The 27,838-nt window shown below is 38.9% G+C and overlaps 1 protein-coding gene across 2 annotated transcripts in view; it reads right to left on the bottom strand.

Annotated features, from left to right (window-relative positions):
• chst8 (carbohydrate (N-acetylgalactosamine 4-0) sulfotransferase 8) overlaps window positions 1–27,838 on the bottom strand; it is a 203,602-nt gene that overhangs the window by 85,843 nt on the left and 89,921 nt on the right. Inside the window, exon 1 of one of the 2 annotated variants that reach the window (XM_078795642.1) lies at window positions 3,642–4,083. The exons of the other annotated variant lie outside the window; for it this stretch is intronic. Coding sequence (XP_078651768.1) covers window positions 3,642–3,650 — 9 coding nt within the window. The 5' untranslated portion in view covers window positions 3,651–4,083. Of the gene's footprint in view, window positions 1–3,641; window positions 4,084–27,838 lie in introns of those variants that run through there. 2 annotated transcript variants of the gene reach the window in all.

Below are 27,838 nucleotides of genomic sequence, written 5' to 3' on the forward strand. Positions count from 1 at the left end.
TGGTCATTTACGGGAAGCCCTAACATTGTTCATATATGACAAGAAATAAAGGTTTTATTTGTGAGAAATGACTAATTGTACGTGATTGACATACCGGCGAAGACACTCGTCAGAGTTGAACGGGGTGCAAAGTTGCTGCTGGCCTCAGGTTGGAAATAGAATTACTCCCAGCTGAGGCGAGCTGCGTGGATGCGAGGTGTGCGTTTAATGGATGTGAAATATGATTTAGGCCCCGGCCTGTCTCCTCGGAGACAGGTCGCCATTACCTCTAACCACATTAGAGGTAAGCTCAGATTCTCCTGAATGCGTTAGCTTAGCTCGGCGAGTGTTCCGGCTTGGACGCGTTTAAGAGGCGGGGCCATCCGCTGGCATAAATCACAGCTGATGGAGACGTCCAATAAAAGACATCCATCTGTTTCCTGGTGAATATTCCAGGTGAGTAAAAGAGTCAAGCAGGGCGGTAAGAACATCTCGGGGTAAGAACATCAGTGCTGCTCAACCCGCGGCGGCCGTTGCAAGATCTCTATTGATTTATTGTGTCGTCATATCCTCAAATACTTGTTCAGTTTTCTCCATGCTGGTGCATTCAACCTATTGATTCTGTTATTTGATTAAAGGTCCTTCAGGACACTGGGTTCAAAGGTCATATTATGCATGTTCCATGTCAACTCTCAGTAGCTGTTTTCAGTCACAGACCTATTGATTTGGGAGCAAAATCTGGTTTAAACTGCTTACTGTGAGGGTGGGGGGTGGGACTGGGGGGGTAAAGGTCAATTCTGGTGCCTGTCCACAGTAAAATCCAGACTGGTTTTGACCTCAGACCATTCACAATTAATTAATAGATGGTGGAACCTTGGTTAGTGTCCGCCCCAATTAGCATATTATTTGGTTATCATCAAAAACATCAATTAACATCATTTGTTCATCACAGTAAAATCCAGACTGGTTTTGAGCTCAAACCATTCACAATTAATTAATAAACGGCGGAACCTTGGTTAGTGTCCGCCCCGGTTAGCATATTATTTGGTTAACATCAAAAACATCAATTAACATCATTTGTTCATCACAGTAAAATCCAGACTGGTTTTGACCTCAAACCATTCACAACTTAATAGACGGTGGAACCTTGGTTAGTGTCCGCCCCGGTTAGCATATTATTTGGTTAACATCAAAAACATCAATTAACATCATTTGTTCATCACAGTAAAATCCAGACTGGTTTTGACCTCAAAACATTCACAATTAATTAATAGATGGTGGAACCTTGGTTAGTGTCCGCCCCGGTTAGCATATTATTTGGTTAACATCAGAAACACCAATTAACATCATTTGTTCATCACAGTAAAATCCAGACTGGTTTTGACCTCAAACCATTCACAATTACTTAATAGACGGTGGAACCTTGGTTAGTGTCCGCCCCAGTTAGCATATTATTTGGTTAACATCAAAAACATCAATTAACATCATTTGTTCATCACAGTAAAATCCAGACTGGTTTTGAGCTCAAACCATTCACAATTAATTAATAAACGGCGGAACCTTGGTTAGTGTCCGCCCCGGTTAGCATATTATTTGGTTAACATCAAAAACATCAATTAACATCATTTGTTCATCACAGTAAAATCCAGACTGGTTTTGAGCTCAAACCATTCACAATTAATTAATAAACGGCGGAACCTTGGTTAGTGTCCGCCCCGGTTAGCATATTATTTGGTTAACATCAAAAACATCAATTAACATCATTTGTTCATCACAGTAAAATCCAGACTGGTTTTGAGCTCAAACCATTCACAATTAATTAACAGATGGTGGAACCTTGGTTAGTGTCCGCCCCGGTTAGCATATTATTTGGTTAACATCAAAAATGCGGGGCAAAATTTCGCCTCAGATTATGCTTAAAATGCTGTTTTAGAGTAGCTTACTTTTTTAATTTTGAATATGAAAAACATCCAAAGCACAACAAACCAACCAAAATCAATACAAACAAAAATAACTACGTACATTTAAACGTACACATGTTCGAAAAGGAGTGGGAAGAAGTCAAGAATTATCTAATCCCACCCCCCTAACCACCCAGATTCTAACCTCATCCTAACAAAACATATATTATTTCTTGTCAACTGCTTGTATTGTTTCTTGAATTGGCTCATCGTTGTGCATTGTTTGATTTCCTTACTCAATCCATTCCATAGTTTGATTCCACATACTGAAATGCTATGGCTGGTTATTGTTATGGTTATTTTTAGCCTTATGCATTATTTAAGATGTTTGAAGATGAACTATATCAGCAAGTTGAAGTATTTGTGATTTTAGAAATAAGGAGTTAGTATGTTCTCTGTAGGCGGCATTATGAATTATCCTTACTGGCCTTTTTTGCAGTACATTTAGCCAGTGGAGATTGCTTTTATAGTTATTAGCTCATATTTCCACACAATAAGTAAGATATGGTAGAACCAGAGAGCAATAAAGAGTGTGGAGTGATTGCTGATTGAGAACAAATTTTGCTTTGTTCGATATTGAAATATTTCTGGCCATATTTCTCATGTTGTATATTTGTAATATGAGGTTTCCAGCTCATATTTTCATCTGTTGTGACCCCGAGAAATGTATTTTCATTCACCCTTTCAATGTCTACACCGTCTATTTGTATTTTCTGGTGCGTGTCCTTTCTGCTGTTAGCAAACAGCATGATTTTAGTTTTATTTAGGTTCACAATCTATTATCATCAAAGCATCTTTTTAGTGTCACCATTTCTTCTCTGACCTTTCTAATGATTCGTCTGTACTCCCTCCAGAACAAAAAGCAGTGGTATCATCCGCAAATAATACCAGCTTTAAGTCTTTCGTAACTTTGGAGATATCATTGATGTACAAGTTGAACAGTTTTGGCCCCAGTATTGACCCCTGGGGAACTCCGCACGTAATATATGAACTTATAGTTATAGTATTGAAAAATAAAAGTATGTGAAAGAAAAGATAAAAATATTCTTAAATATACCTAAAATGAAATAATCACAATTGAGTCTTACTACTTCCCAATGTCACTGCTATCCCAACTTCAGTATTTTTCACTGTGTAGCCACCAGCTACTCTTCTATCGCTTCTATTGTTGTTCTGCAGCAAATCCGCTCTGACACAATCTCCCCATCGATACTTTACGGTAATTTCATGTTCAAGTGTACAGCTTGGCCTCCATTTTTTTCTCCTCAGACAACCCCCCCATTATTAATTCTCCTGTTTAATCAGAGACGAGGGCGGTGGCGGCGCAGCGGACGGGCGGGCGGGCGAGGATGACTGATGCGTTGCCAGGTGAGAAAAATGTGTTGAAATTCATCCTCTTTGGGAAATTTGTTGCGTTCACATGCAGGCATTGTTCTCATCCGGGGGAATGGATGACATGGCTGCAGCACGGAATTCCATAACGCCGCGTACTCGAGCAATTCTGGCACTTTTGCCTACAAAAATCTGGAGAGAAGTGTCATGAGACAATGTTTTATTATGCATAGGTGCAGCCTTTTTAGGACATTTAAAGCTTCCCTTTGCATATAAATTGCTTCTTTTCTAATCCCCCCCTTTTTGCCTGGCTGTCTGTCTGTGGAAATGTCACTGTCTCCCGTGTGAATACAATAAGGAGGTGCTCACCGTGTGCATGTGCTGCACTGCTGCATTTCCTCCTCACACGGATCCCATCGCCTGATTTGGGATGATGGGGGATTTTGATAGACACACGCTAGCAAGCCACAAAAAAAAAGTCAATAATAATGATTTTCTCAGGTTAAGAAAGGGTTGCGTCATCAAAAAAGCAGCAGCCCCCCCCCCCATTAAATCCTACAATGGTTTGCAGGTTTAGCCATTTAAAAAGCTACTTTCCTGTTTTTGAGCCAAGCGACTTGCAGACTATGAACTCCAGTCATTCATTTTTTACCGCTCATCCTCACGAGGGTTGCACTGGTGCTGGAGCCTATCCCAGCTGTCTTCGTACACCCTGGACTGGTGGCCAGCCAATCACAGCGCACATAAAGACAAAAACAATGGCTGGGTTCCAAACCGCATACTAAGTACTACGTACATACTTCCATGTCCATACTATACTATGGTAATGGTAATGGTTTTATTTCATTTGAACATGCATCAGATTACAACTGAGTAACTGTAACTGTTACATTTGTTCACTTCCTGCTTTCCTAATATAGTTTAAAGTTGTTATATATATATATATATATATATATATATATATATATATATATTTTGTCCCGTACCAAAGTAGGAGGGGATATGACCGTACAATGACCATACAAAAAAAACATCTTTGTTTTTTAAAATTAAGTTTAGGTTTTAAGTTATTTTTGTTTTTTAATTTTTTATTATTTTTGTTTTTTTTTGTCACATACCAAAATAGGAGGTGATTTTTTTTTTAATCAGGCAAGAAAGTGTCCGTTTAGATCCCAATGGGGCCATTTATTTGTCCAAATACCAACCGTTTACAAAAATAACACATACAAATAAAAGAAAGACCAAAAATGCAAAGTGTGCGAGTGTGCATGGTGTGTTGAATAAAGACATTAAGTAGTTGAAAACAAGGCAAACCTCAAAAAGCAGTTGTTATTCATTCATTCATTTTCTACCGCTTATCCTCACGAGGGTTGCGGTGGGTGCTGGAGCCTATCCCAGCTGTCTTGGGGCGAGAGGCGGGGTACACCCTGGACTGGTGGCCAGCCAATCACAGGGCACATATAGACAAACAACCATTCACACTCACATTCATACCTATGGACAATTTGGAGTGGCTAATTAACCTAGCATGTTTTTGGAATGTGGGAGGAAACCGGAGCACCCGGGGAAAATCATGCTAACTCCACACAGAGATGGCCGAGGGTGGGATTGAACTCGGGTCTCCTCACTGTGAGGTCCGCGCTAACCACTCGAACACCGTGCAACTCCCATTGCAACACTAGCCTACCAGAAGTCATTCATTGTTGTCGTCGGACTCAACTCCACCCCGCAACAACATGCACCTCCTCCATGATGAATAGTGACGAATCGATTCTCAAATCAAAACATCTTTCTTTGATTCGGTCTTTCTCTGCCTAACCAAAGGCCGTCTATGATTGGCCTTCAACTTGTACATTCTTTGGGCGTCTGGCATCTTCAGTACATATCCAAACCATTCCGGTTGGTTTCCCGCGGTGATGGACAGTAATGGTTCCACAGCGAGGCAGTGTCTGATTTTTTTCATTTCTAATTCAGACTCTCCTTGTAACCCCATGAATAAATCTGAGCACCCTCGTCTCTGCGACTCGGAGTTTGCTTTTTATTGTCGGTGTCAGCGCCCGTGTCTCACTCTAGTAGAGTAGCACGGCCATTAGAACAGTCGTGTAAATACACACTCTGACATCTTTGGGAAATCCCTTTCTTTCAAGAGGCATTCAGGTTGCTTGGGGAATTTGGCGATTGCTTAAGTCGTTAAGTGCTCTCGATGACAATAAGCAAGGCTGTGCTGGTCAAGAAAACTGCTATGCTAGTCAGTAGCCACGTTTACATGAGGAGTTTTTCTCTTTCCGAATGGAATCTTTCCGAAAGCAGTGGTATCCATGGAAAGGAATATTCCAATCTCTTGTCTACATGCGCCACTATAATCAACCAGAATAGTCAATGGGGCATGCCCAGTAAAACGTAAACATCAACATCACGTGATACCATGTCCATGTATACGTGGCTAATGGTTTTCTGAAAGAATGGTCTCAAAGCTGCAATCTGGTCTACGGTTCCTCACCCTGGTCTTACAGGGTTCAGATTATAGACCGGTTCTGGTACTGTCCCTGCTTTCCCATGCATGGTTGAACAGTTGAACAGTTCTCCCAGGATGTTCTTCATCGGTTCACCACCTGCTTTGATTGTTTCAGATCCAGTGGCTTTGTTATTCTTTGCCAACTTGATAGCCGTTTCTAATTCCTCCATGGGGAGGCTATTAGACTGAAATACACAAAGCAACAGTATTTGGCTAAGCCTAAAATATAACAGCATGGAATAAAGTAGTCCATAAACTAGTCCGCAAAATCACGTCCCCAAACAAAGCATTGTTGATTCAATTTTTTTATCGAGTGCGACTTCAAAATGAGGCCAAAGGAAGTTGTGTGTGCCAGCAGTTTGATAAAGAAGGTGAGAAAGACTATTGAATAAGTTCCAATCATTTGTCGTTGATAATTATTGTACAAGTAAAAGCATTTTTGGGTGTCTTGGAAGGCTAAATAAAATTTCCATGATGTCCTAAAATATGGAAAGATGACTTCAGCTTTCACACGCTTTGGTTTTCGTCTGACCTTTTGGAACCAATTAATAAGGAAAACCCAGCTTCGACTGTACAAATTATGGCATTCCCTATGGATTGGGGTCAAAATGCTTTGGAGTACATGCTAGCATACATGATACATCATTAAACAAAAGTCCCGCCCCTCCAAAGACATTTCGCTTGATACCGACCATATTTTTCAACATATGTTGCTGAAATTTTGCACATGTTGGGGGCGATTTGAGCAATTTTGGGCAAAAAAATACCCTATATTTACTGTCTGTGTTTGGGTAGCTGTGAGAGAAATTTCCAGTCCATACAACTTAGGGGGCTCAAACACAGGAGGGATGCATCTTTTGAGTAATTTTCACCCTTTTATGTGCAGTGGACGTTAATTAAGAATCAGAAATACCGTATTTTCCGGATTATAAATCGCACTTTTTTTCATAGGTTGGCTGTTCCTGCGACTTATACTCCAGAGCGACTTATAAATGAAAAAAGGGTTTATGTTACATAAACACTGGACACCTTTTGTGTTCATGTTTATTTTTTGTGTAGCTGAATAAGCATTGTGTTAGCATATCTTACACCTATTCAGCCTGTTCTCTATTCTTTTATTGTTACAACTTGCCTTCCAAGAGGACCTAATGTCTGTTTTGGTTAAGTAGTTCAAATAAATTACCCACAAAAAATGGCACTTATACTCCAGTGCGACTTATGTATGTTTTTTTCTACCTAATTATGCATTTTTGGCCTTGTGCGACTTATACTCCAGTGCGACTTATGTATGTTTTTTTCTACCTAATTATGCATTTTTGGCCTTGTGCGACTTATACTCCAGAGTGACTTATGTATGTTTTTTTTCTAGCTAATTATGCATTTTTTGCCTTGTGCGACTTATACTCCAGTGCGACTTATGTATGTTTTTTCTTCTACCTAATTATGCATTTTTGGCCTTGTGCGACTTATACTCCAGAGTGACTTATGTATGTTTTTTTTCTAGCTAATTATGCATTTTTTGCCTTGTGCGACTTATACTCCAGTGCGACTTATGTATGTTTTTTTCTACCTAATTATGCATTTTTGGCCTTGTGCGACTTATACTCCAGTGCGACTTATGTATGTTTTTTCTTCTACCTAATTATGCATTTTTGGCCTTGTGCGACTTATACTCCAGAGTGACTTATGTATGTTTTTTTTCTAGCTAATTATGCATTTTTTGCCTTGTGCGACTTATACTCCAGTGCGACTTATGTATGTTTTTTCTTCTACCTAATTATGCATTTTTGGCCTTGTGCGACTTATACTCCAGAGTGACTTATGTATGTTTTTTCTTCTACCTAATTATGCATTTTTGGCCTTGTGCGACTTATACTCCAGAGTGACTTATGTATGTTTTTTCTTCTACCTAATTATGCATTTTTTGCCTTGTGCGACTTATACTCCAGTGCGACTTATGTATGTTTTTTCTTCTACCTAATTATGCATTTTTGGCCTTGTGCGACTTATACTCCAGAGTGACTTATGTATGTTTTTTCTTCTACCTAATTATGCATTTTTGGCCTTGTGCGACTTATACTCCAGAGTGACTTATGTATGTTTTTTCTTCTACCTAATTATGCATTTTTTGCCTTGTGTGACTTATACTCCAGAAAATCCGTAGTATTTTACAAACAAGTAGTTTGTAATATAAATTACCCGCAAAAAATGCGACTTATACTCCAGTGCGACTTATGTATGTTTTTTTTCTACCAAATTATGCATTTTTGGCCTTGTGCGACTTATACTCCGGAGCGACTTATAGTCCAGAAAATAAAGTATGTATTGCATGGTACTACCAAGAAAGTGTAGGATTGTGACCTACTAATAAATCCCCCGGCATAGGCACGGATACACGTGGGACCAACACTACGGCGGTGGCGGCAAACAAGTCGGAAGTCTCCGGTGTGACAGAGATGTGGTGACAACACGCTGGCAGCTCATGTGTCATGTGACTGCCCTGTCAAAATCCCAGATGGCGCCAGGGATGGAATAAACAAGCGAGATGTGGCGATGCGGGTGTTAAGGGCGGGGATTCAAAAGGATGACGAGCTGGAAGGGACATCACATAGCAACAGAGCGGCGCATCGGCTCGCGTTCACGACTCCACAATGATGCACCAAATTACTTTTGAAGCCACTTTGTGTCGGACAAATCTCATTTTTGTTGTTGTTGGCGAGAAGGAAAAAAAGCTGGACCTCTGGAATTCACACGATTCATTGCAGGAGGCTACTAAAAAGTAGTCGAAAATTTGACCACAATGTATTCCCCTACGTCAGACACATTCAGGATAGTTTGGTAGTTGAATAATTGGACAATAATTTGCACTACTGGCCACAATGGCAAAAAAGGTCAGTAAGGATAATTCATAATGCCGCCTACAGAGAACATACTAACTCCTTATTTCAAAAATGACAAATACTTCAACTTGCTGATATAGTTCATCTTCAAACAGCTAAAATAATGCATAAGGCTAAAAATAAGCAATTAGCTAAAAATGTCATCCAATACTTCTCTACAAGAGAGGAGAAATATGATCTCAGGGAAGAAGTACATTTGAAACACTTCTATGCTAGGACTACGTTATGCTAGCCATAGCATTTCAGTATGTGGAATCAAACTATGGAATGGATTGAGTAAGGAAATCAAACAATGCACAACGATGAGCCAATTCAAGAAACAATACAAGCAGTTGATGTTTGCTAAATACAAGGATGAAGAGTCTTGAACCAGTCATGATGTGCTATATATATCACTATATTGACACTTATTATGAAAATAAAATAAAATAAAATAAAATAAAATAAAATAAAATAAAATAAAATAAAATAAAATAAAATAAAATAAAATAAAATAAAATAAAATAAAATAAAATAAAATAAAATTAAATTAAAGTAAATTAAATTAAATTAAATTAAGAAAGCAGGAAGTGAACAAATGTAACAGTTACTGATTGTGTCCGGAGCGACTTATAGTCCAGAAAATACGTATATACACAAATGGCGAAAAGTCTCGCAATGTTAAAGAATCCTTGAAAACAGACCCGGACCGCCCCTAAACTTGCATCAGTTCTTGCATATGCCAAAAGAGATCTCGATCTCAATGGGTTTTCTACCTAGTTAAATAAAGGTTAATCAAATCAATTTAGCAAAAAGGCCAATATTGGACACCCCTAGTTATGACTAGTTATAAAATGTCCGACAAGAGGGGGCGCCACTGGTGTCAAATTAACCATAAAAATATTAGATATTGCAGAAAAACCTGCAGAAATGATACCCATGAACGAGAAAATGCACTGGAAGTGTCTGACAATGGTGCGCTTCAGAAGCATATTTTAGAAGCTTTTGATGAAATCTAAACTGCTCTGCGTATTTTTTTTTATTTTTTTTTTTAGGTAAAATGCAGAGGTGTTGTGCGACACGATGAACTTCACCTACACCACACCGACAGCAACGTCCTTCCAAGTATCCCCCCTCACCACTGCAACTCACTCAAACCACCAACAATTCACAAAAATGTCCTCCAAAGAGTCGACTCCCTCCTGGGGGAGCACACAATAGCCTTGATCTCTTCAAACAGATGAAAGTAAGCACGCTACCCATTTCCTTCCCTCAAATGTTCTCCACTGTGCTGCACGGTGCACGGGGATGCATTTTGCATATCTATTATGCATTTTCTCCGCAAACAAACAGCCTTGTGGAACTCATCCTCAACCTGTTTTATGATTTTCTTTTTCTTTTTTTTTTGGTTTTGTTTTTATCTCCTTCCCTCAAATCACAACACAGCTCATTGTCATTTCAAAGCCTGCGCACATTAAACAATCATGCAGCAGCAGTATCCTGTGGCCTACATAGCTGCAGTACAGCTCGTGTCGGAACACATGCACGTGTGATTTTGTTAAGCAACAAGAATGCACTTACCTGCGGGGCGTCATGAAGACGTGATGGAGCGGCGGACCAAGCAGAGGGAAAACAAGAAGACAGGAGAGGAAACAGTTTATTAGTACGACCGTGGGAAACCACCTGGAATATTTTTCATCAAACTCAAATGTGTCGCCTCGCTGATGCTTCAGTGGTGCTTCATGGTCAAGTGTAGCGGCTGGAAACATCGACGCAGCACCGAGTCCTGTGAAATGGCCTTTCAGTCAGCTGATATCACACAAATAACTTATTATGTAAATAAGGAACTACCGACCACTTTCCTTATTACTACTCTGTGGTATTACCATTTCTTCCTTATTGGGTGGTGATTTGGAGTAATAAAGTAATACAGTACTCTTACGCCCTCCCAATAGTTCCCCACAACCCCCTCCCAGGGGAGCCCGATCCCTATTTGAGAAGCACTGGGATAACATACAAATCATACAACAGCAAGAGTAGTGCAGTACTCTGTTTTAACAATGTTTAATAAGGATACAAAAACACTACAGTGCAGCGGAACAGCACCAGAACAAAAAGGCACGGCCACAGGAGTGAAAGCACGTGTTTTTTTTGTCCTTGTTCAAACGTTTAAAACCGATTACTGCACTACAAGGATACAAAAACGCTACAGTAGTGCAGTAATCTGTTCTATCCCTATTTCGATCCCTATTTGAGAAGCACTTGGATAATATACAAATCATACAACAGGAAGAGTAGTGCAGTAATCTGTTTTAACAATGTTTTAACAAGGATACAAAAACACTACAGTACAGCGGAACAGCACCAGGACAAAAAGGCACGGTCACAGGAGTGAAAGCATGCGTTTTTGTGTCCCTGTTCAAACGTTGTTAGAACAGATTACTGCACTACAAGGATACAAAAAAAAAACACTACAGTACAGCGGAACAGCACCAGGACAAAAAAGGCACGGTCACAGGTGTGAAAGCATGCGTTTCTGTGTCCTTGTTCAAACATTGTTAGAACAGATTACTGCACTACAAGGATACAAAAATGCTACAGTACAGCGGTACAGCACCAGGACAAAAAGACACGGTCACAGGAGTGAAAGTATGCGGGAGTGACTTAATATTCTTCTGTCAGATCTGGAGGTTGATGATTAAAATTCAATGGTGCTGTTCCGCTGTTCTGTAGAGTTTTTGTATCCTTGTTCCACTGTTGTTAGAACCGATTACTGCATTACAATGATACAAAAATGCTACAGTACAGCGGAACAGCGCCAGGACAAAAAGGCACGGTCACCGTGCAACCATCAAGCTTTTATTCAAATGTTAATTCCGCTGTACTGTAGCGTTTTTGTATCCTTGTTAAAACATTGTTAAAACAGATTACTGCACTACTACAGCTGAGTGAAAGGCCATTTCACAGGACTCAGTGCTGCGTAGATGTAGATGCACGGTGATCGAGTCAGGATACCCAGGTTCGATTCCCGCTCAAGCATCTGTGTGGACTTTGCATGCGTCCTAACGTCATTCATATTTTTTCTTGGCCTGTTTTGAGATGTACAGTTACCAAGCGAAAAGATTCCAAATAAAACCAAAGCAGGAGACCGACTATGAATCCGCAATATTCGTTCCCGATGCTTCAGTTAATTAGCATATCCTGTGAAAAGACTTGAATAGATAATACACATGTGATGGGATGGGAGTGTGTGTATGTCAGTGTCAGGGTGGCAAGAAGAAGACAACTTAACCTTGCACTCCATGAAAAAGAAGAACCTCGAGCCCCCCCCATCTCCCTCCCACAAGACCATCTCAAGACCGACAGAAAGAGCCCCCCCCCCCCCCCCGACGTGCTAATTAATGCAACCCCTGTGCTCTGCTGAGCAGTGTGGGCAACACGCCCTTGGCCCCTGCCCCCCTCTGAGCCGCTTTGAATCCCCCTCCACTCCTCACCTGGCTCCAGGCAAGGCACACCGGAATCAATGTGGGAAGTGTGAGGGCGTGTTGGGATTGTCAGGTGAGGCCAAAGACGAGAAAACAAATCAACTTTTAAGTTGTCACTTTGCTCAACAGAAGACGACCAAAAGACACAAAGACCTGAATGTAGGCCATCTTTGTTTTGCCTTTCATCTCATTGTCCTACTTTGTCTGTGCAGCCCACCATTTTTACAATGAATTATACAGCCGCCGCTAAATAAAACATCTGGGGAATTTTATTTGATTGAACTAAGCGGTAACCTTGCTAATGAATCTACAACGGTCCCGATGATGGAGAGTCAAGGTGGGGTGCATCGCACACGGTCGTCAGGTTGGGTTCTTGCTTTGACCAAGAGCAAAAACACATTGGTACCTAATAAAATGATTATGTTTCAGTATTAAAATATAATTTTTTATTAAATTTTAAATATTTATTCGTAATATAGATTACGATCAGTACCTAAATAAATAAACATACAGTATATACCAGGGAAGAAAAATCGGAAAAATACAGTATGGGATGGGTTGCAGCTTGCAAAAAACAACATAATCATGCAAAAATTATGAAATTTGTTTTTTAAAATGAAATCATGACTCATATTTCTAAAATTGCATTAGATGGATGGATGGATGGATGGATAGACAGACAATAACACAGCAGTGAAATTGCCAACGAAATGTCGTTGCCTGGCTCCCGTATAATAACAAATAATAAATAAAAATGTGTCGAATAAATAGATTACATCAAATATGAACAACAATGTACAGTGTAAACAGTAAATTGCACAAATAATGTAAATAATTTTGAATAAATAATAATAATTTACAAATTTTAAATAATATGATATAATGAAATAAAATAATATAATAAAAATAATAATCTCATTAAAAAATGTCATATAATAGGGCAAAAGCAGGCTAATAAGATTTTAGGACTTTTAGGGCTGAATCCACCCAAAATGTTCTTAAGTTCCCCTAAATAATTTCATATTTTTTATTGAATTAAAAAAAATGTAAAAAAATTGTAATATAAAATCTCATATAAAAATTTCATATAATAGGACAAAAGCAGGCTAATAATATTTTACCAGTTTTAGGGCTGAATCCCCCCCTAAAATGTTCTTAAGTCCCCCTAAATAATTTGATATTTTTTATTGATTTTTTTTTACAAAAAAATACCACCTATTCTTAGTTTTTTTTTTTTTACAAAAAAAAAATCTCATATAAAATTTCATATAGTAGGGCAAAATCAGTCTAATAAGATTTTAGTGGTTTTAGGGCTGAATCCCCCCCTAAAATGTTCTTAAGCCCCCTAAATAATTTGGTATTTTTTATTGATTTTTTATTTTTTACAAAAAAAATCTCTGACAAATTTCATATAATATGGCAAAAGCAGGCTAATAAGCAAGCCAATAAGCAGGCTAATACTAGCGTACTACTACTAGTAGTAGTAATAGTAATAATCAGAAGAAGAAGAATGATGATAGTAATAATAATAGGCTAATGAATAATATAATAATGATTATTATATCATTGATCACTGTCCATTGGACAGAATGGTTGCAGAGCTTGAGCAGCGGTTTTGCAGTGTAGATTGTGTGTACTTTACTTTACTTTACTTTTATTTAATGGTGGCCTAAAAAAATGGAGTATCTCTACTAAATCTGTCCAAAAGTGGGAAACTTATATCCCGGTTCTTGTTTGTTGTTTTGAATTTTTTTTTTGAATGTCTACTACATTCATTCATATCCTGTGCATCTCCAGGAGGCTAAGCCCCCCCTGTCCTCGGAACCTAGTGACACCCCTGATCTGAAGACAGCCACCCCATTACCTGAGCCAACTGAGGATTCAAAGCCATTCATGTTCAAAGTAAAACACAAACAATAAATTGTTCATTCCAAATATTTAGCCGTGTACCCGTCCTAATAAAAGGGTCTCTCACAACCGCACGACCTTCCTGCATCATCCAGACGCCGCCGTCCTGTTCCCCTAATAGAAACCAATTCCATTCAATCAAGTTCCAAATATGCAGCACAAAAAAAACAATGTCACAGGAGACAACGTGCTGGGCCGGGGCCGAGGCAAACGCAGCCATCAAAATAGCTGATGAATCTTTAGTTGGGTGCATTTATTGGCTTGACAAGGAAAATAAACATGTTTCCACTGTAGATGGGTTGGCATCAGTCAGTCAGGATTTACGGCAATCCCCCGCCTCAAATATTTATTAATAAATCATACTCTTTCCTCATTGAATACCACCTATTATTGGTTTTAAATATATATATATTATTAAAATTAAAATGTAAAGCATATTTTTGCCTGAATTAAGCATTTCCAAGCATAAAAATGCATAAATAAACTAAAATACAAACATAAGGCATTCAGAAGATGCATTCAAAGATGTCAGTAATGTTACTGTAGTGTCCAGAGAGACACACAAGCACCAGACTTGATCACCACACCAACAGACAAGTTACACTGAACTCTGCACATCACTTCCTGTCCGCCCTTTACTCGGCTCCACTAGCCAGCTGAGCTAATACACAACACACCTAGTGTCTTATTTATTTTCATTATTTTTGTATTATTCTATTATTATTATTATTATTATTACAACACATTTAAAGCAACACACACGTGCATGCATCTTACTTTCACTTATTGTGTTTACTATAATGGGTAGTACAAGTACAAATGTGACTATAGGGGTGTTATTTAATGTACAGAGGGCTCTATTAATGTTAAAAAAAACAAATTTAGAAGGTCGTAAACAGGTTTTTTTGCTCAAAGTCTGAAAATATTCCATTTATAAATTCAAAATCCTATATGTAGTGTGAATGTGATAAATGAGGGATTATTGGAGTTGAACTCCTAAAAAGTCCTACAAAGAAAAAAGGAAGAAGCAGAACTTGTTCAACCTTGTCGCAGCAATTATTAATATGTTCTAACAGGTGCAACAAATTATGAAAATGTGTAATAATAAAGTTAACAGATCTTGTAAATAACAAGATCTCCGGACGTCTACCATATTGGGTAGTATGTAAGTGCAAATGTGACTATAGGGGTGTTATTTAATGTACAGAGGGCTCTACTAATGTTTAAAAAAACACATTTAGAAGGTTTTTATGCTCAAATTCTAAAAATATTCCATTTATAAATTCAAAATCCTATAGTGTGAACGTGATAAATGAGGGATTATTGGAGTTAAACTCCTAAAAAGTCCTAAAAAGAAAAAAAGGAAGTAGTAGAACTTGTCGCAGCAATTATTAACATGTTCTAACAGGTGCAACAAATTATGAAAATGTGTAATAAATGTGTAATAGATGTGTAATAAATGTGTAATAAATAATGTAGTGTAGTAAATAAAGTTAACAGAGCTTGTAAACAGCAAAGGCGTGGTCAGAGAGGAAATACGTTAGCCAAGAGGAGAAAAATGAAGACTTAACCTGTCGGCAAGTTGAGAGTTGCGGAGTATTTTATTCAAATAATATTTACTCCAGTTCCCTCATTTTAAAATCTCCAGGAAGGAGCAGGATTGAGGAGTCTAATCCTGATGAGAAACTGACCTCAATCAAAAACACAAGGCGCTCACGCTAAATGACTTGCTAATCAAACACAGCAGCATCCATCCATCTATAATTAACTTCAATTAAAGGACGTTTACATGACGTATTTCATTTCATGGACGCCCTAATGGATTTTTTTCCCACTGTTGACACAAGCAAATGGGCCGCTCCCAGAATAAATACTATTTGCTGATGCTTATTATTAGCGTTAGCGCTCGGGCCTGCTCAAAATGCAAACCTGTGGGGCAGCGGTGTGTTCGGTGATCACAGTGGAAGGAATAAGCGTCACATTATTATTAAGTTATGCCGCGCGGCGAGTTTCCCTCCCGCAGAGAGCGCATTAGCATAATAGCCCGTTGTGATGTATTCATAACAGAAGGAGGTGACTGGTGCTGATGTATAACACCATAAATGCATTAAGGCTGATGGTCCCAATGACGCGCCGCTCCTCTGATAGCATTACTCCTTTGCAATAAACGCAATATATGCATACACCTTTTTAAAAAAAACGCACAATTTGGGATTTTTTTAAAAGCAGACCTGCACGTTCCATCCTGTGGGAAATTGATGTTTGCATGCTCTTTTGCGAGAAAAATTTAATAATTAATTTTGTCACCCAAGTAGTGAAGACCAGATATGAATTCTTTAAAAAACAAAAAATATACAAAAATCTATTATTATTTATATTATTTGTTATTTTCTAGATCATTTTTTATTATATTAATATACATGCCCTTTTATATTATTATGATGCCGATGGCTTGACCCAGGCATTGATTATTTAATTTGTTTTGTTATGTCACATTGCATGATTTAAACACTTTAAAATATTTTTCACTACATATTTTATTGATTACTATGTACTTTTATATTATAATTATTATATACTCTATAAATATTATAAATATTAAAATACAAATATGTTAATTATATCATTATATAATAAATTTATTATAATTATATTAATATAATTAATTATTATTAAATAAATAAATAACATTTTATCTATATTTAGCTTAATATTTAATAAAAAAAACGACAGGTTCACCGTAAAATACAAAACTTTTATGAAAGAAATCACATTTGTTAAACATTAATTTTTATTTTATTTTTATATTAGAATAATAGATAGAAGTTACACATTTTATTTATTGATTATTTCATTATTATATGAAAGTAAAATACTAATTATAGTAAATATTACAGTATTACAACTAGTGTGGGGTAAAAAAAAAACCCATTGTCTTAAAATAGATCTGTGTTTGGCATTCTTTTGAGTCCATATTTAATAATCCTAATAAATAAATAAATTAAAAACAATAAAAAAGAAATTTAAATACATGAATAAATGAATAAGCTCCAAATTATTGATGTAAAAATGTCATTTTAGCAATAGTTTGCCAAGGGGTGGCCCTAAATGAAGTCCTTGCCACAGTGTCACTTTGCATCGGCGTTGACAAAACACTTAAAGCAAGTATTACTCATAATACAGTGACAACAGTGTTAAGTAGCCACAACCAATCCAGTTTTCCGGCGATGATTCACTGCTTTGAGACTATTTGTCAACGCCACGTCGTGGTGACACACACACACGCATGCAAAGCAGGCTCTTTCTTCGTCAGTGGGGGGATCCACCGTAGATCTTCCTAGTCTGGAGATGGCTGGATTCTGTTAGACCACCGACGGATTTATTTCAATATCCTGCCAGGCTGTGAGGTTGACATTTGTGCAGAATTAAAAAGCGGAATTTCAATGAGTTCGCCTACAAGCTGGCTGGACTGAATCACATGTTCTTTCATCTCCAACACGCTAGATTTCAATCCATGTGCTATGAAGGCTTGAATCAAGTAAGGATTCTAATAAGGAATGTAATAGAGAACCATAAATCATGAATGTGCTATTGTAGATGGACATAACATATACCGGATTTTCTGGACTATAAGTTGCACAAAGCCAAAAAAAAGAAGAAAAAAACATACATAAGTCGCACTGGAGTATAAGTCGCACAAGGCCAAATATGCATAATTAGGTCAAAAAAAACATACATAAGTCGCATTAGAGTATAAGTCGCACAAGGCCAAAAATGCATAATTAGGTAGAAAAAAAACATACATAAGTCGCACTGGAGTATAAGTCGCACAAGGCCAAAAATGCATAATTAGGTAGAAAAAAAACATACATAAGTCGCACTGGAGTATAAGTAGCAAAAGGCCAAAAACGCATAATCAGGTAGAAAAAGCATACATAAGTCGCACTGGAGTATAAGTCCCACAAGGCCAAAAAGACATAATTAGGTAGAAAAAAAACATACATAAGTCGCACTGGAGTATAAGTCGCACAAGCCCAAAAACGCATAATTATGTGGAAAAAAACATACATAAGTCGCACTGGAGTATAAGTCGCACAAGGCCAAATATGCATAATTAGGTAAAAAAAACATACATAAGTCGCACTGGAGTATAAGTCACACAAGGCCAAAAATGCATAATTAGGTAGAAAAAAAACATACATAAGTCGCACTGGAGTATAAGTCGCACAAGGCCAAAAATGCATAATTAGGTAGAAAAAAAACATACATAAGTCGCACTGGAGTATAAGTAGCAAAAGGCAAAAAACGCATAATCAGGTAGAAAAAACATACATAAGTCGCACTGGAGTATAAGTCGCACAAGACCAAAAAGGCATAATTAGGTAGAAAAAAAACATACATAAGTCGCACTGGAGTATAAGTAGCAAAAGGCCAAAAACGCATAATCAGGTAGAAAAAGCATACATAAGTCGCACTGGAGTATAAGTCACACAAGGCCAAAAATGCATAATTAGGTAGAAAAAAAACATACATAAGTCGCACTGGAGTATAAGTCCCACAAGGCCAAAAAGGCATAATTAGGTAGAAAAAAAACATACATAAGTCGCACTGGAGTATAAGTCGCACAAGGCCAAAAATGCATAATTAGGTAGAAAAAAAACATACATAAGTCGCACTGGAGTATAAGTAGCAAAAGGCAAAAAACGCATAATCAGGTAGAAAAAACATACATAAGTCGCACTGGATTATAAGTCGCACAAGACCAAAAAGGCATAATTAGGTAGAAAAAAAACATACATAAGTCGCACTGGAGTATAAGTAGCAAAAGGCCAAAAACGCATAATCAGGTAGAAAAAGCATACATAAGTCGCACTGGAGTATAAGTCGCACAAGGCCAAAAAGGCATAATTAGGTAAAAAAAACATACATAAGTCGCACTGGAGTATAAGTTGCACAAGGCCAAAAATGCATAATTAGGTAGAAAAAAAACATACATAAGTCGCACTGGAGTATAAGTTGCACAAAGCCAAAAATGCATAATTAGGTAGAAAAAAACATACATAAGTCGCATTAGAGTATAAGTCGCACAAGGCCAAAAATGCATAATTAGGTAGAAAAAAAACATACATAAGTCGCACTGGAGTATAAGTTGCACAAAGCCAAAAATGCATAATTAGGTAGAAAAAAACATACATAAGTCGCATTAGAGTATAAGTCGCACAAGGCCAAAAATGCATAATTAGGTAGAAAAAAAACATACATAAGTCGCACTGGAGTATAAGTCTCACAAGGCCAAAAATGCATAATTAGGTAGAAAAAAACATACATAAGTCGCTCGGGAGTATAAATTGCACAAGGCCAAAAATGCATAATTAGGTAGAAAAAAACATACATAAGTCGCATTAGAGTATAAGTCGCACAAGGCCAAAAATGCATAATTAGGTAGAAAAAAAACATACATAAGTCGCACTGGAGTATAAGTCTCACAAGGCCAAAAATGCATAATTAGGTAGAAAAAAACATACATAAGTCGCTCGGGAGTATAAATTGCACAAGGCCAAAAAGGCATAATTAGGTAGAAAAAAACATACATAAGTCGCACTGGAGTATAAGTCGCACAAGGCTAAAAATGACCAAATGGCCATTCCAACTAGAAAGTGACTTCCCTGCTTCTCTTAATTTATTTTTGAATCTTGCTTTGTTATTTATCATGGTTAAATGTATAGTGTGTAGGACTAGAGGGGTCCATGGCTTGGGGTCAAATGTCCGCAGGGGTAAAACGTGACTATAAAAAGTTTGGGTAATACTACACTAATTAACGCATTTCATTTCAGAGAACTTTTACGCCCTATAAACAATTTGTGGTATCGGAAATTGAGAGTATCAAGTATCGGACATCCCTAATAAAAACCTTTCTATTGTGGCGTGTAGTATAGTGGATTTATTTGGTAGCTTCTTCGCTCTCTCATTTCACCTCATGGGAGCAAAGCACCAAGAAATTAGGATGAGTGAGGTCACTTGCTCATTTCACAAAAGTCAACTGGAGTGGAGAAAATGTGCAGGGAAGACCTAAAAGCACAACTTAAATGAGAAAAAAAAAATACTTAAATCGGCCGAGCTTGAAGGTCAAAATGAAGAAAGTGCTGTAAGGACGTTTTTTTTTTGTAATTATTATTATTATATGGCTGCAGGGAAAATCATGAGGCCCTCCAAACGGCGTGCGAGCGCGTGCAGGTAAGTTGATTAAGCGTAGCTGCTGAATTTCAAATGTAATTTGTGTGGGATAATTGAATCTGGTAATAAAGCGGCCTAGAAAATGGAAGACAGTTGTTCTTTGAGCAGTGCTGGAAATGAAGTCTTAATTCAATGTGTCTACTTAGCAGCAAAATAGATCTCATTCATTTGGGGCCATTTTTCAGCTGCATTAACGCCCTCACACTCCACTGTGTGTTGGTGCTGCGTTTACGGACCGTGGGAAAAATGAGACAAAATGAGATGGAAAAAAGGAGCAGGAATTGAATGGAAAATCATGCAGATGTAATTATGAACGCCTCATTAACGTAACTATACTTTTAGTGTAATATTTTCTTATATACCGCCGTTGGGGGTGGGGGGGGGGTGGGGGGCGGGCAAAGTGCCGCTTGAGGCTGCAGTTGTTTTTTTCTTTCTAAAAATATTATTCAAAAATGACAACAGAGGATGAAAAAAAACTGCATTATTTTACAAGAATGAAGCTAAAATATTTTTTAAAAATCAAACAAGAAACTTAAAACAACATAAAATGAGGAAAAATTTCATTGTAGGAGTATTAAATAAAAAAATTTAAAAACAAAATAATTTTTGTCAAAGTCGTAATTTGAAAAACAAAAAAACAACATATAAAGTTGTCATTTTTTTAAAACAAGTTATGAGACAAGAATAACGTCAACATTTCATAGGAATAAAGTCATAGTTACGAGTGTTGTAAAAATTACAACAGCAAAGTTGGAAAAACTGAAAAAAACTAAAGTAATTTGTCAATAATAAAGTCAAACTATTAAAAGGAAAAAAACGACATTCTAACGAAGAAAATAGTCACAATTTTCTATTAATATCATAGTGTTGAAATAGTACGAAGTACGCAAATTTTTACAAAAAAAAAATTATCAAAACAAAATAAAGGTTGCAATTTTTGAAAAAAAGTTACGATATTATGCGAATAAAGTCAAAACATAACAAAAAGAAACAAAATGTACAAAGATTAATTAAGAAAGCTGATGTGAGGACACGTCTTTCTGTTTTCTCTACGCACTAAACGTATAAAAACAGCTAAAAAAAAGGAACATGTGGAATGGAACACACCTATTCCGCCTACAAAGACCGCTAACATACCCCCCCCCAAAAAAAATGGTTACATCCATGATAATGAAATTTAACACTCCAAACTCCGAAACAAAAACACAGCAGCAGTGGCGGCAGCTAGCCAGCTAGCTACTAGCCAGCTAGCTACTAGCCAGCTAGCTACTAGCCAGCTAGCTACTAGCCGGCTAGCTACTAGCCGGCTAGTAGCTAGTTGTGTGGTAAAGTAATTCTTATTAACTCACTCCCAAAGATGTATTTATACGTCTTTTACCCTTTTGAAAAATGTCTGGAATTGAATGAGTTAAGAATAATAACAACAATGTTTCGCTAGCTTGGTTCTTATGCAGGTGCCATTATGTAAATAAAGTGTTGTTAGCGCTGTGGGTTTTTTTTAAATGTTTTTTTTATCTTTAGAAGGCACAGAAAAAAAAGAAGTGTTCATGATGGACGAAATAAAAAGTTTTTTTTGTTTTTTTTTTTTACAAGTTATGAGACAAGAATAACATCAAAATTTTATGGGAACAAAGTCATAGTTACGAGTGTTGTAAAAATTACAACAGCAAAGTTGTAAAAATTTAAAAAAACTACAGTAATTTGACTATAATAAAGTCAAACTATTAGGAGGAAAAAAAGGATATTCAAAGGAGGAAAATAGTCACAATTTTCAATTAATATCATAGTGTTGAAAGAAAGCTAGCCGGCTAGCTACTAGCCAGCTAGCAGCTAGCCGCTGGGGTAAAGTAATTCTTATTAACTCACTCCCAAAGATGTATTTATACGTCTTTTACCTTTTTGAAATAAATAAGCTAAGAATAATAACAACAATGTCTCGCTAGCTTGGTTCTTATGTAGGTGCCATTATGTAAATAAAGCGTTGTTAGCGCTGTGTTTTTTTTAATGTTTTTTTATCTTTAGAAGGCACAGAAAAAAAAGACGTGTTCATGATGGACAAAATAAAAAAAAAGTGTAGTTATGCTTTAAAAGCCAGACAGTTTGCGAGCGAAGAAGCTTCCTGTGAGAAGATGGTCTACAATTTGAGAGGCAGCCATGGTCTGACACATGCCAGTGGATGCGGCCAACAGACCCTCCCGGTGTTTATAGGCGCCGCTTGGAGCCCCATTAAAACAACACCGTCAACACCCGGCAGTAACTCACAAGCCTGCAAGATCTTTGCGGTCCCGTCGCCGCTTTGATTGGACCTTTCTGTCAAAAGATGCGTCGTCACCACGGGTGGAGGTTTATGAGGCCCAGCCGGGGGGCCGCGCTTAGCCCGTCTACGACTGAGCTCTTCATGAAAAAGTAGTAGCAGCAGCAAAGCGAGAGATGGGGAAAAAAAAACAAGCAATGTCATCAATTTCCACTTCCTCAACTTGCTTTGCTTTTGGGATGGTTGGCAACGGAGTCCTGTGATTGGCTGATGAGTTCAGGCAAGTGACCAACTGGGACTTATTGTCTTGTTAGTTGATGTAATTAATGGATGCCCCCCCGCCCTCGCGGAGGCACTCCCGTGATGGATGCGGACCTGCTGGGGATACTGACTTTGTGCTAAACATATATTAGCATTAGCATACTAACAAGCATCATAATTAGCGAGTGTATTCCACGTCTCGGTGTGGACGAAACCGGAGACTCTCAGGGATGTGCTTTGATTGACAGGCTCATTTATTGTGAGCAACAGCTTTCCCTTGCTACGAACACGCCTCCGTGTCCGTTGGCTAATTAAAGATGGCGAAGGTGAGGCAGATTTTGCCAGAAGATGTGGGATTGATCCCAATTCCAAATCAACGGCTCACCCCAAATGGAAGTTGAATTTGAATTTGTCAGTCGATGACGCCAGATTTGTGTCCATCAAGCTGTCTATAAATCTCAGTTGCTAACCAAAACAGCAGCACCTACTGAGGTCCTGGTCTGGCATGCATAACAGAAAGTGTAGTTTTTCCACAACAAAGTGCCCATGAGTTGCTGTGTGACTCATCTACTTCCTTCAATCCATCTGTTTGAACTACTCAAGTATTACTATTTCTCCATACATCTATTACTGTTGCTAACCAAAACAGCAGCACCTGCTGAGGTACTGATCTCTTGGGTTAAAACGATTATTATATATTTGGTTGTTTTTCCTGCAGAAAATGTGTGTGTCATCTACCTAAGACCAGTAAACGCCTCCTGTGTATTTGTCTATTCATCCATCCATCTACTCTATGGTTGCTAACCAAAACAGCAGCACCCACTGAGGTGTTTTTAGTGTTTTTTTCTTGCAAACAAGTCCCCATTAACCGCTGAGTGTGTCATCAACTTCCTTAATCCATCTATTCATGTACCGCTATCCTTGTTGCTAACCAAAACAGCTGCACCTACTGAGCTTTTTTAGTGTTTTTCCCCGCATAAGCTCCTCCCTAATCCATCTGTCTAAGCAGCAATGCATGTTGCTAACCAAAACGGCAGCACCTACCAAGCTTTTTTTGTATTTTTCCTGCAAAAAAGTGCCCATTCATTGCAGCCTGCACTTAAGACCAATAAGTCCCTCCCTAATCCATCTGTCTAAGCAGCTATGCATGTTGTTAACCAAAACAGCAGCACCCACAGATGTGTTTTTTAGTGATTTTTTCTTACAAATAAGTGCCCATTAGCCGCTGAGTGTGTCATCAACTTCCTTAATCCATCTATTCATCTATATCTATCCGATGGTTGCTAACCAAAACAGCAGCACCTACTGAGCTTTTTTAGTGTTTTTTTCCCCACATAAGCCCCTCCCTAATCCATCTGTCTAAGCAGCATTGCATGTTGTTAACCAAAACAGCGGCACAGACCTGTGGGGGGGGGGGGGGGGGGGGGCATCCTTTTTGTATAGTACGTGAGGTTGATCCCAACTTTGACGTGTGAAAAGTATCAACATGCTGACAAGTGTTTGGACAAGGCTGATTGACTTCCCCCTTGATTTCCCCACTCGCCGTGCTGTGTGACGACCATGCTGGTTTTCTTCTTATCGCCAGTGAGATGACACGAGACGTCGTCACGAAACCTTTTTTTTCTTCCTCCCTGCCGTCCCTGGGCATTCCGTCTTTTCTGTTAGCATCATCTCATCATCGCGCCTTACGCATGGAATTTTCTTCCATTACACTCTTGTGCCAGGCGCCGTTTCCGCTCCAATGGCAGAATAATCCAATCAGCCGTTCCCGCCTCACACCCAAGACATCTGACCTCTGCCGGGGACGAGATCTCGCCAAAGCGCCTCTTAATTTCACATAACGATTGCACTCCTTTGTTTGGAAATACACATTCCTTCTGGGAACCTGAACACGAGACAACCAGGTGCATAAATGAAACCAACCCCCAACAGCAACCATTTATTCAATGCATCATTTTCTACTGCAGCTCACGTCCTTGACTCTATCAGGTCTCCAAAAGTCTCTTACATTCGGGGTTTGGAGATTTACAAATGAGATTTATAAGCCCCTCCCTAATTCATCTGTCTAAGCAGCAATGCATGTTGTTAACCAAAACAGCAGCACCTACTGAGGTGTTTTTTTGTGATTTTTCTTGCAACCAAGTGCCCATTAGTCGCTGAGTGTGTCATCAACTTCCTTAATCCATTTATTCATCTATATCTATCCTATGGTTGTTAACCAAAACAGCAGCACCTACTGAGGTGTTTTTCAGTGATTTTTCTTGCAAACAAGTGACCATTAGCCGCTGAGTGTGTCATCAACTTCCTTAATCCATCTATTCATGTATATCTATCCTTGTTGCTAACCAAAACAGCAGCACCTACCAAGCTTTTTTAGTGTTTCTTCCTGCAAGAAAGTGCCCATTCATTGCTGCATGCACTTAAGACCAATAAGCCCCTCCCTAATCCATCTGTCTATGCAGCTATGCCTGTTGCTAACCAAAACAGCAGCACCTACTGAGCTTTTTTGGTGTTTATCCCGCATAAGCCCCTCCCTAATCCATCTGTCTAAGCAGCAATGCATGTTGCTAACCAAAACAGCAGCACCCACAGAGGTGTTTTTTAGTGATTTTTCTTGCAAACAAGTGCCCATTAGCTGCTGAGTGTGTCATCAACTTCTTTAATCCATTTATTCATCTGTATCTATCCTATGGTTGCTAACCAAAACAGCAGCACCCACAGAGGTGTTTTTTAGTGATTTTTCTTGCAAACAAGTGCCCATTAGCTGCTGAGTGTGTCGTCAACTTCTTTAATCCATTTATTCATCTGTATCTATCCTATGGTTGCTAACCAAAACAGCAGCACCCACTGAGGTGTTTTTTTTTGTGTGATTTTTTTTGCAACCAAGTGCCCATTAGCCATTGAGTGTGTCATCAACTTCCTTAATCCATCTATTCATCTATATCTATCCAATGGTTGCTAACCAAAACAGCAGCACGTCCTTGACTCTATCCGGTCTCCAAAAGTCTCTTACATTCGGGGTTTGGAAATTTATAAATGAGCCCCTCCCCAATCCATCTGTCTAAGCAGCAATGCGTGTTGCAAGTAGCAAGGAATGACTCCAAACCAAGCAAATCAGAGCTTTTCTCCCTGTCACTCACACTCACACCAGTGACATACAGGAATACAGTGACAACCAAACTGCTAAAAAAAACAAAACAAAAAAACTGTTAAGTAAAACTGACGACTAAAACATGCACATCGATGGGGTACGCAAAGTGCGGGCCAGGGGCCATTTATGGCGCATGGGACATTCATTATTTGTTAGCTATGTAGCCACATTTATCCACCAGTTACATAGTTTGTAGGCTGGACGGGAGTTGTTTTACCAGCCTGTGCAGGTTTCTATTGCACCGGTTAGCTGGCTAATATATGAGCTAATCTGTTGTACCAGAGCTTGTAACTTGTGGTTACTGCACTTAGTTAGCGCTACGTTCGTTCGTAAGCTTCTTTTGAATTCATTGGAGAGCTCTTTGGGTGTGTTAGTTCTTTAACTAGATGATTTGTAGTTCACTTATCGATTATGTATTACTTCATGCATTTTCCATGTTGCTTCGATCGGCGTTTCGGCTGCCGGGTGACCCCCGGTGAGCGAGTGCACGCATGCAGCAAGAAAGCAACGTCTGTGTTAGTTATTTCTTGTTGTGCTTTATTAGAAGCAGCGTGCAATCCTTTCAAGCCGCGCAAATGAAAATCTTTTGTTAACTGTCATTATTGTAATGAAAATGGCGCAATGGCGGAATATTAAACGAGGTATGTTTTATGGTGGCTGCTGCTGAGGCTTCTGGAAGGCACAGGCTAATTAGAAGAACATGATAGGTTATGCTTTGATAGGTTTTCAGCCCCCTCAGTGCTCCCTCCGTGTTATTCTTGTTTACCAGGCTTCTTCTACAGCACTTTCAATCCGCTCTCATGGAACGCCAAGCCCTCGTGTTTCATACCACGCTGTGTCAAGTCCGACATGAAAATGGACAGACCGCATTGTAACACGTCGTGAACGGAAAACTCCTTTAATACACGAGGAATCTTCACTTGCACTTCGGGATTTCCGTGACAGGCTGCGGTCAGGTTTGTGTACACATTTTGAGGCATATTTTTGCCTGAGAAGTAAATGAGTTACAGTAATCCTTCGCCACTTTACTATTTGAATTTCCCCGATTTACGCTAATCACAGTTTTTCAAAACAATATTGATGAATAAAAAATAAAACTCGGTGGTCGAGTGGTTAGCACGCAGACCTCACAGCTAGGACACCAGGGTTCAATTCCAACCTCGTCCATCTGTCTGTCAGTGAGCAGGCTATGAAAATACATTCCTTTATCTGTACTTGTATCCAGTTCCTTGCCAAACCTTAAGGGGCTCGTCCTCGTTCCATGTGGAACCCCTGTGGAAAGTTGAGTTTGTGTTTTTTGCGTTTTTTTGCTACTGTATAAGAATTATTTTATGAAAATAAGCACCTGCACCAACCATCCATCCAACCATCCATCCATCCATCCATCTTCTTCCCCTTATCCGGTGTACGGGAACAGAAGTCTCAGTAGAGAAGTCGAGATTTCCCGGTCTCCAGTCACCTGGAAGAGGTGGCTGACTGACCGACCGACCGACCGACCGACCATCCATCCATCCATCCATCCATCCATCCATCCATCCATCCATCCATCCATCTTCTTCCACTTATCCGAGGTACGGGAACAGCAGTCTCAGTAGGGAAGTCGAGAATTCCCGGTCTCCAGTCACCTGGAAGAGGTGGCTGACTGACCGACCGACCGACGGACCGACCGACCGACCGTCCATCCATCCATCCATCTTATTCCACTTATCCGGGGTACGGGAACAGCAGTCTCAGTAGGGAAGTCGAGAATTCCCGGTCTCCAGTCACCTGGAAGAGGTGGCTGACTGACCGACCGACCGACCGACCGACCGACCGACCGACTGACCATCCATCCATCCATCCATCCATCCATCCATCCATCTTCTTCCACTTATCCGGG

This window comes from Doryrhamphus excisus, linkage group LG13, assembly GCF_037039965.1.
Source record: "Doryrhamphus excisus strain RoL-2023G ecotype Guam linkage group LG13, RoL_Dexc_Guam_v1.1, whole genome shotgun sequence".
Classification (NCBI taxonomy): domain Eukaryota; kingdom Metazoa; phylum Chordata; class Actinopteri; order Syngnathiformes; family Syngnathidae; genus Doryrhamphus; species Doryrhamphus excisus.